Source organism: Marmota flaviventris, chromosome 2 (assembly GCF_047511675.1).
Source record: "Marmota flaviventris isolate mMarFla1 chromosome 2, mMarFla1.hap1, whole genome shotgun sequence".
Classification (NCBI taxonomy): Eukaryota; Metazoa; Chordata; class Mammalia; order Rodentia; family Sciuridae; genus Marmota; species Marmota flaviventris.
This window is the reverse complement of record NC_092499.1, coordinates 61896633-61906637: the sequence shown is the minus strand read 5'-3', so window position 1 is coordinate 61906637 and position 10005 is coordinate 61896633. Positions and strand designations below refer to the sequence as shown.

Genomic DNA, 10005 nt, shown 5'->3' with positions numbered 1-10005 from the left:
ATAAAAAGTAGATTTCTCAGAATTTCATTTAAAGAAAAAAATGAAACAAAATTTGAAACCAATTTGGCAAATGCCTTGAACCACCAATACAAAATATTTTTATATGTGTGTCAAAGAATATTAAAAGTATCAGAGGATATGACCATCTTCTTACACTGATCCCCCCACCCTTCCCCACAGCCTCTACAACTAAGCATAGATAGATCTAGGAGGAAATGTAGAAAGAAAATCCTTTCTTCTCTACATTCATTCTTTAGACTCAAAAAGACTATTGTGTTAATAATCAAGCATTGTAGTCAAAACAAACAGGAAATCAACCCTATTTTTCATTGGAAACATTTATATATTTTTAGAAATAGAAAAGCTGTTCAAATAACTGCTAAAGAACACCATTAGGGTGAATAGTAAGTTTCAGAAGATAATCAGCACTTTACACAAATGAGAACATCTGCAGTCACCCCAGGACTGATGAAATTACAGGGTTATCAATCCTCATGCTTCAGGGAATGGACTAATCACCAGCTGGAAGAAAGAAGATATTCCCCCAATGGTATAATATTTCTGCAATATCATCAATTACATTCAGATTTTTATTCCCCTTTAAACATAATTCATTGGGAGGTTTTAAAGAACACCATGGCCAAATAGTGTAACCTGAGAGGAAACTCTTTAAAGGTTATGAAAATATATTTTAGAGAAATGAACTCAAGAAAAAAAAAAGAAACTCTCACAGAAGGTAAGCAGAATATTATATTAGTTAACAATGATCCACCATTTGGGGTATTTATCACACAGAATATAACATCTAACACAAAGTAAAATTCAGCATTTATTAAACAAATGAATGAACAAAGGAACAAATTTTCACATGCCTGGCTGGGTTCAAATATACCAGTCTTAGTCTTACTAGTATTTGGCCTTGAGTTACTAACTCATGTGTCTTTTTTTTTTTTTTTTTTTTTTTTTGTACTGGGGATTGAAACCAGAGCCACTTTACCACTGATTTACATCTTTAGCCCTTTGTTATTTTTGACACAGGGTCAAGCTAAATTCCTGAGGCTGGCCTTGAAATTGGGATCCTCCTGACTTAGCCTCAGAAGTTGCTTTGATTATAGGCATGGGCCACAGAGCCAGGCCTCAAGTGTCTTCTTATCTTCAGTTTATTAATCTGTAAAATAGAGATAATTGTAACTAATTCTTCTTATTACTGAGAGTGAGCCAAGTAATGTATATAAACAAAACTGCTATAGACAATGAATTGATTTTAAATTATAAATGTAGCAGCATTATAATCAAGTTATATTTTCTGGAAGGTGGGAATTTGAAAGATTTCTTAGAAACTGAAAAGAACTTTTTCATTTCTTTCATGAGTCACTCAGCAAAAATCACCCATATGCTATTTCAAGTTAGTTATTACCTGGGAATGTCATTTGATTCAAAGATTTTCTTTTCTCTCTGTCTCATGTTTTTGCTCTCTCTTTTGCCTTTTAAATCACCAAAACAACAGTTCTGCAGGCATGGGGCAGGAACCATTATCTCCAGAAATGTTTGGGGAGAAGAAAGAGAAGGCTGCTTAATATTTAAGAACTAACATTAGAATCACTCTCTCGTCCCCACCCCACCCACTCCATCCCACTCATGTCACTATCACCATTACCTTACAGAACAAAAAGAAACCCCCGTGCTGGAAGCGGTGGTAGATGCTCATGGCATGTGACATTGAATAATATTGTTTGGAGTCAAACATTCAGACTCCTCTGTCACACTGTGATTCATTCACAGAGCTAGTTACTAAACCACAGGCACTCAGAAATAGACAAACTATTCCTGCCTCAACTGAACCAACGTTCCTGCTGGTCTTGTGAAAGCTCAAGCCAGATGCTGAGCGAGATGAAGCCATGGCTTTGGGATGCAGGGAGGGTGACAAACGATGGAGACACGTTCACATCAAAGCACGGCGGCCTCCAGCAGAGACAGAATTTAAAACCAGAAATGAAGACGGGCATAGATCTAAACTGATGCTGATGTTCCCCCAAGAACACTGGGTACCTAGTTAAACCTCTCCTTATGGAGACTAGGGATTGAGGGAGAAAGAAGCTAGGAGACTCCTGCCCTGGCTCACAGCTGCACCACCAGGCTCCCGGAATGAGGGGTTCTGTGGCTTCTCGGAGCGGGCTTAACGCCAAAAAGCCCTGTGGAAACCCAGGCTTGGAGAAGCGCCCACTCAGGCTTCCAGCAGCGGAAAAAGGGGTGTCCTCCGCTCTGCGCAGCACTTGCCCCTGGTGGGTCGGCGCCGGGATCTGAGCTGGAAGCCAAACGCCTCTTGGCAAGAGGCATCAGCCCCCTCCGCCGGCTCACTCGCGGCGGGAGGGGTTTCTCACGCCCCCCTGCTCCTGGGCGACTGCACCGGAGGTCTGAAGAAAGCAGGGCGAGGGATGAGTCATCCCGCCTAATTTCTCCTTCCCGGTCCCTAGCCTCCGCACTCCGGCCCCCTCCTGAGATCATGCAGCCGCGAGCGAACACTCCCCTCACCCTCACAGTTCACCACCAAACCCCCAGTGGCCTGCGGAGGAGAGGAGATAGACAGGGCATTTGGCCAATGATAGCCCTGCTCTCTCGCCCACTGTCCAATGAGCCTTGACTCACAGGCGGGGCGGGACTAGGAGGGCAGCTGGGGGCGGTCCTGGGCTGGCGCGCGGCACAGCGGCTCCGCGGCTCACAGAGCTAGAGCTTCGCAGGGAGTCGGCGCCAAGGCGACGCGGGAAGGCGCCACCACCACCGCGGTCGCCGCCGCTGTCGCCGCTGGCCAAGGTGCTGGACACGACAGGCCCGTCGGCCATCTCACCAGCTGAGGAACCCGTTGCTGCAGCTGCTGCTGCCTCGTTTCCAGCCAGTTCCCCATGGAAGAGATGGAAGAAGAGTTAAAATGCCCCGTGTGTGGCTCCTTCTACCGGGAGCCCATCATCCTGCCCTGCTCTCACAATCTATGTCAGGCATGCGCCCGCAACATCCTGGTGCAGACCCCGGAATCTGAGTCCCCCCAGAGCCGTCGGGCCTCCGGCTCTGGGGTCTCCGACTATGACTACCTGGACCTGGACAAGATGAGCCTGTATAGCGAGGCGGACAGCGGCTATGGCTCCTACGGAGGTTTCGCTAGCGCCCCGACTACCCCGTGTCAGAAGTCCCCCAACGGCGTCCGTGTGTTTCCCCCGGCTATGCCTCCACCACCCACCCACCTGTCACCGGCCCTGGCCCCGGTGCCCCGCAACTCCTGTATCACCTGCCCGCAGTGTCACCGCAGCCTCATCCTAGATGACCGGGGTCTACGCGGCTTCCCCAAGAACCGCGTCTTGGAAGGGGTAATTGACCGCTACCAACAGAGCAAAGCTGCGGCCCTCAAGTGCCAGCTCTGTGAGAAGGTGCCCAAGGAGGCCACCGTCATGTGTGAACAGTGCGACGTCTTCTACTGCGATCCGTGCCGTCTGCGCTGCCACCCGCCCCGGGGGCCGCTAGCCAAGCACCGCCTGGTACCCCCGGCCCAGGGCCGCGTGAGTCGGCGACTGAGCCCTCGAAAGGTCTCCACCTGCACAGACCATGAGCTAGAGAACCACAGCATGTACTGCGTGCAGTGCAAGATGCCCGTGTGCTACCAGTGCTTGGAAGAGGGCAAACACTCCAGCCACGAAGTCAAGGCTCTCGGGGCCATGTGGAAACTGCACAAGGTGAGCCCTAGGAGATCCCACCCCCTAGCTCCCCGCTCCTTGGATCCTCCAGTTTTGCTGCAGACCGTTCCCTCTATTGCTCACAGCGCGTCCCAGTGGGGGCGCAATGCAGGTTCCTTCGATGTCTGCCTTCCCGGTCTGGTGCATTGCAGGAGACTCGGGGAAAATCATACAGCACACAGGGAAGTTGAATATCCCCAGAGAGTTGCGGGGATGCCTTAGAGTGGGTCTCCCGAGGCGCGCTGCTTGTGAGCTGGACGCAGGGCGCCCCCTCTCCGTCGCGGGCCTGCAGCCTGTGGCCGTGGCCGGAATGTGAAAAGTGCTGCGTAGCTAGACAGAGCCGCTCCAGTGCTGAAAGCCTCCAGGCAAGCTCCAGCGCAGGTTGAGCTGAGAGCCTTGGGGGAGGAGGCAGGTTGAGGCAGTGGGGTGGCGGGGACCCTGGGGGCTGTAGCTGCTGGATTCGCTGACGCCTCGAGGCGCGGCGCGGGCCGGGTAGAAGTCGCCCGCGGAATATTGATGAGCCGCCCAGAGCCAGACTGGGTGCACCAGCCTGGAGGGGTAGCTAGTGCCTAGTGCTGGAGACGGGAAAGGAAATACTGTGGTCGCCATGGCAACGCGGTGCTCAGGTCCAGACCTCTGATGCTCTGGGAGGGGGGACCTGAAGCTAGAGTGACAGGACCAGAGTTGCGGTTGTGGCCTGAAAGCCAGGCAGGTGCATCTCCCAGTGGAAACCCCCACCTCCCAACACCACACTTCATTTCTCCAGGGTTCAAACCTTTTCCTCTTCCAGTAGTTGTATGTACAAACTTTGGGGCATCTCCTAACAGATTTCTATCTCTGGACTCTTTTGATGGTGCCTTTACTATGGCTAGACAATAAGACTGCCTTTAACAACATACTAGGTCACACCATTCCTCTAATCACAATCCTCAGATGGCTCCCCGCTTTTCTCAGGCTGTCCTTAGAATGGTCTGTCAGGACCTGCAGACCCTGATCTTCAGTCTCAGTCTCAACTTCCTTGTCCCTCACACTCATTCCCTTTGCATCAGCCACACTGTGACTTTTTCTGATCCTCAGCTATTGCCAGGTGCCCTACCAACCTAGAGCCCTTACATTCAGTGTTCCACCAGCCTTGAAAGTGTCCAATACCTAGGTCTGGATGGTTCACTTATTTGCCTTCTTTTCATCTTTGCTCACAAGTCACCATTAGAGTGAGATCTTCCTATGACAGTGCTTGCCACTTCCTCAAGAACCCCATAATTCCCTTCCTGCCTTATTTTTCTTGGTAGTACTTGTTACTCTCTGGTGTGCTAATCATGCTATTTATGTTAACGATTGTATTAGTTTTGTGTTCACACACACACATATACAGGAAAATAAGCTTCATAGAAAAGAGGTGATTATAATAATAAGCCCATACCACTTAGAAGAAAAGCAACCACTTTGCTAAGATGTGCTTATATTGGCTTTTTCTTTTTAAATAACCTACTTAGTTGGGGGTGTGGAGGACAGGGCAGAGACTCAGGATTATTAGAGGGGAGTTTTCTTTACATCAGTCACCAAGTTGCATGACCAAGGAAGAAGCAGGACGGTGAAGATGATGTGCAGGCCTCCACTGTAGCCCCATGCAGAGTTCCCCACATTCTTGGAAACTAGAAAAGATAGCCTTTGAGAGATGTCAACTCTGGGCTGGAACAATGATCACAGCAAAAAGCTGGGAGCAAATATCACCATTTCCAGCAATCATTGGAGGTTTCTTAACCCTGTATCCCAACTGAATGTAATCCATGTTTACAGTCATTCGTAGTCTCACATGTAACCTATTGAATCATATTAGCACTGATGAAAATTTATTTTGGCACAGATTTGATTCCCACTGGCACATACCACTGTTTTTTTAACACTTCAATTTATATTTCTAATGACATTTAATTTAGAAAGTTTTCAAAATCTTAATTAACAGCCAATTTGTTCTTCATATTACAATTTCACTGTTCGACTGCTAACTATATTCTATGTTGAAATGCCCTACAGAGGGTCTAAGAAATTAATCACCCTGTCTTGTCAAAGAGTTAATCCATATGCTAATTAGGATGGTCAACCCACTGTATTACTTTTCTATGAAGAAGAGTCTATACTTTATGCATTAAGACCAAAAAGAACCTTGAAATCTTTATCAAGCCTAATGTCAAGCCTAAATAAACCATTTGTTTTATTGATAATGGAAGTTGTGAGTAGACACTGTGATCCTGACTGGATTAAAATTTGGAGACAGGATTTTTAAAAAATGTTGAAACCCTTGAGACAAGGGCTAAAAGACCATTTGTTCTTTGATCTTTTACACATGTATTTCAACATAATAAGTAGGTATCGTTTTTATTCAGTCAGTGTCAAGATGATTAAACTACCTAGAAAAAATAAGGCAGAAGGAGGACAGGTTTTAACTTTCAGTTGTCATCTACTAGATGAACAGCATATCTACTCCAACCTTATTTCCTTAAAAGGTAGTTAATGTGTTAATACTCACTTTTCTCATATAGTCTATGTTCTAGTTAATAATACCTCTGTCCCCACAAAACCTTATGGGTCAGAATTTCTATGCCCTACAAAACATACAAAAGCAAAGAATTATACTTAGTTCTCCCAAAGTTGGGGAATTAGTTATCAGTAGAAGTTATTATGAGACCTGAAAGTTTTCATTAATATTCAAATATATTAGCCATCCATTTCTACTGATAAAGAAAATGTTGTGAATATGTATTTCCTCAAGTATAAGTCATCATCTTACATATTAAAGATAAAATGAATGAAGTTTATTTTTAATTAGTTTCAAAAACAATTAGTTAAAATGTATTAGTTGTCAGATAACCAACTTAAATATATTTCATACATTTATGACCTTCAAAATCCATTAAAAATATTAATACAAGAAGTAGACTGATAAGCTATATCTGGTAGCAATTTTTAGTAGTCCTTTTACTTACTTTACTTGCTGTAGCCCTTTATTCAATTCAAGCTGACAAAAAAAAACTGCAATACAAAAAATGACTTTGTAAATGTTTAAAAACAGGCAAATGGAACATCTGTTATTACTTTTTAATTTCAAGTAGTTCACCTTTCTAAATCCTGACTTTATTCCACAGGTGACACTGCTACTTACTCCTCCAGACTTTAAGCAAGTCTCATACCTCCCATCCACAAGGATATAAAGGAGTTAAAACTGTATTTGTGAAAGTATTTTGGAAAAAATAGTTTAAATATTTATAATTTATAATTTCAGTTTAGTACAACTGTGAACTGTAGTGCAAAACAGAAGTCAGTGTTTCACTGGTCAACAAGGACTGCATAGAAATCTCATCCCTAATTGGGGTTTGCTTGCTTCTTTCAGAGCACAAGTTTATAGTCCAAAACTGCTCTGAAGGTGGCCTAAAAGGGTTAGTCTTATCGTCCTGGGTCCAGAGAAAAATACTCATTTGATTAAACTCAAGGAAAATGAATATTACACAAAGATATAGTACCCAAAGGTATTTTGTTTTTCCATAACAAAGCTAAAATGATAACTGATGACTCCATTGTTTTCAGATTCTCCAATAAAAATATTGTATCCAGTTTGAAGTAGCTGAATTTTTTCCTGTATATGATATGAAAAGATGCTATTAATTGGAACATCATATCAAATCACATTTTGCATAAATAAGAGAAAATTACACAGTCAACTATTATTAAAATACTAAGAATTAAGGACAGGCAGAAATTATACGTACCCATCAGTAAATAAATTGTACTTTCCTCCCTGAAATAAGTTAATGGGCTTTTCAGTATGTATGCATATCTGTGTTTCAGTATACCTTATCTGAAATGTTTAGTACCAAAAATGCTTAAGGTTTTTTTTTTAAAAACTTTGGAATATTCTCATATACATAATAAGATATCTTAGAGATAGAACCCAAATCTAAACATGAAATTCATTTATGTTTCATATATACCTTATTCACGTGGGTGAATAAGGGAATTTTATACAATATTTTTAGTGCGCTGCTGGTGTTTTGACTGAGACTCATAATACAAGGTCAGGTGTGGAATTTTCCACTTTCAAAAAATTTTGTATTTTGAAGTATTTGAGGTTTTCAATTTTCAGATTAGAGATTTTCAACCTGAAACTTAACTTTGGAATCTGGAGGAGAATAGAAGGCTATTACATGATAAATGTTTAAGAACAAAATGGTTCTAAATAATATCATTTTTAAATCAGTTTTATCAAGTACTATTGGTTCTAAGGAACAGAAATTCACTTGGGTGATATCAGAGGCTTTTGTGAGAAATGAACCAAAATATATGTATCAGGAGAGTAGAATTTGAAAGCCAGAATCTTAGTTTACACTCTGTATCAGTCAGCTTGGACAAGTGATGCTGTAGTAACAAATAATCTTCAAATCTCAGTGAATCATAACAGTAGCATCTAATTTTGTACTCCTATCACTGAGTCCACGCCCCCGTCCCCGCTTTTTTGCTTTAGCTAGTTTGTGTTAGTTTTCTATCACTCTCAACTGAGAAATTCAGACTTATTCTAGCAATGAGTAATCTCATGTAAACATTTGTATATGAATATTCTAATTACTATTAATTCTAGATATTGTTATTCTGATGCTGTAAATATAAATGGAAAGGCAGTTTTGGTTCAATGAAATCATATAGTATTTAATGCTATCTGCCCACTTACCACTGGTAGCCTTAACTGGCCTATTGGCTGATTTCTTAAACTATTTTTATTGTGACGTTATCTAAAAAGAGGCCTAAGGGAATATTTATTTAAACTAACTCTGAATTACACGATGAATGTAGTGATGGTACCTTTAAGGGAAATAGACTTTACAGGGAGGTTCTGGAGTCAAATTGCTGCCTATAATCAATTCTGTCTGTTTTCAAAGTCAAGAAATCTCTGAATATGTGTATGAAACCTCTCATTTTCATTTTATTTTAACCTATACTCTACAAATTAGATTTTTTCAAACTATTCTTACAAATTTTCCATTGTTGAATAAATTTGAGACTTTCTAAACACATTCCTGTTAGTTCACCTTGTGCATTTTTACATCATAATAATAGTATATGGTAGTCCTCTTTAACTATCATTTTATTTTCTGTGTTTTTAGTTACACAATGTCAATCATGCTCCAAAAATATTAAATGGAATTTTCTAGAAATAACTGATTTTCAAGTTTTAAATTGCTTGCATATTTAAAACTTACGAAATCTTGCTATCATCCTGCTCTGTCTTGCCCAGGATGTGAATCATTATTTTCTCCACATTGTATATGCTTCCTACTTGTTAATTACTGAGTAGCTATCCCAGTTAACAAATCTAATGTTGTGGTACCACAGCGCTTATGTTCAAGGAACCCTTATGTAGTTGCCCAATGTGTCACAATGTCAACATCATTCACCTAAATTCATCTCATTGGGAAGAAAAGGGTAAGTACAGTACAATGTTTTGAGAGACACATGCATTCATATAACTTTTATTACAGTGTAACTATTCTATTATTAATTTTTAATAGTGCCTAATTTACAAATTCAGCTTTATCATATATATTTATCATATTTATCATATATATTTATCATATATATAGGCATATATATGATACATATATCCAAAATCTGGATGTATAATATGCTTTATCATACATATAGGCATATATGTATGATAAAGCATATTATACACAGTTTTAGGTATCCACTGTGTGGGGGGTGGGGTCTTAGAATATATCCTCTGAGGATAAGAGAGAACATATGTCAATATATTCTGCAGCAAACCAGCTACTTGATTCAACCTAGCATTTTCAAAACTTATTCAACTTTGGAAACACCTTTTGAGTGGCACACATGTTTGAGAAACCCTAGTCTAGGCAATGATTAGTTAATAAGCTAGTAAGGAGGTAATTGTTATCATTTCTGTCTAGGCAGAATAGAATACCCTAAAATTACATACACATGTCCACAGTAAGCCTATCCTTAAATCTTATATTAATTCCTAAGGCATATATTAAAGTTAAATTTGTTATTCTTTAAATATTAAAAGTAGAAGATAAGACAGCCTCATTTTATGGCATTTATATATAAGGACCTGAATACAAATTGCCTCCCTTTCTATTATAAATAATTTACTCTTTAAAAATGATTTTAGATTTCAGGAGTACAAATATAATATAATAAAAAGTAACTTATCTATTTTTTTTTACTGCTTTTAGGCTTTGTATACATGATTCCAAATAACTGGTTTAAT

General features: G+C 41.0%; 1 protein-coding gene across 20 annotated transcripts in view; it reads left to right on the top strand.

The window, feature by feature from the left end:
• Positions 1 to 2900: 2900 nt before the first annotated feature.
• Positions 2901 to 10005, top strand: part of Trim9 (tripartite motif containing 9) — a 98038-nt gene continuing 90933 nt past the window's right edge. For all 20 annotated transcript variants that reach the window (XM_071607217.1, XM_071607214.1, XM_071607196.1 and 17 more), the window contains exon 1: positions 2901 to 3722. In XM_071607217.1, the coding sequence (XP_071463318.1) occupies positions 2901 to 3722 (822 nt within the window). The remainder of the gene's footprint in view (positions 3723 to 10005) is intronic.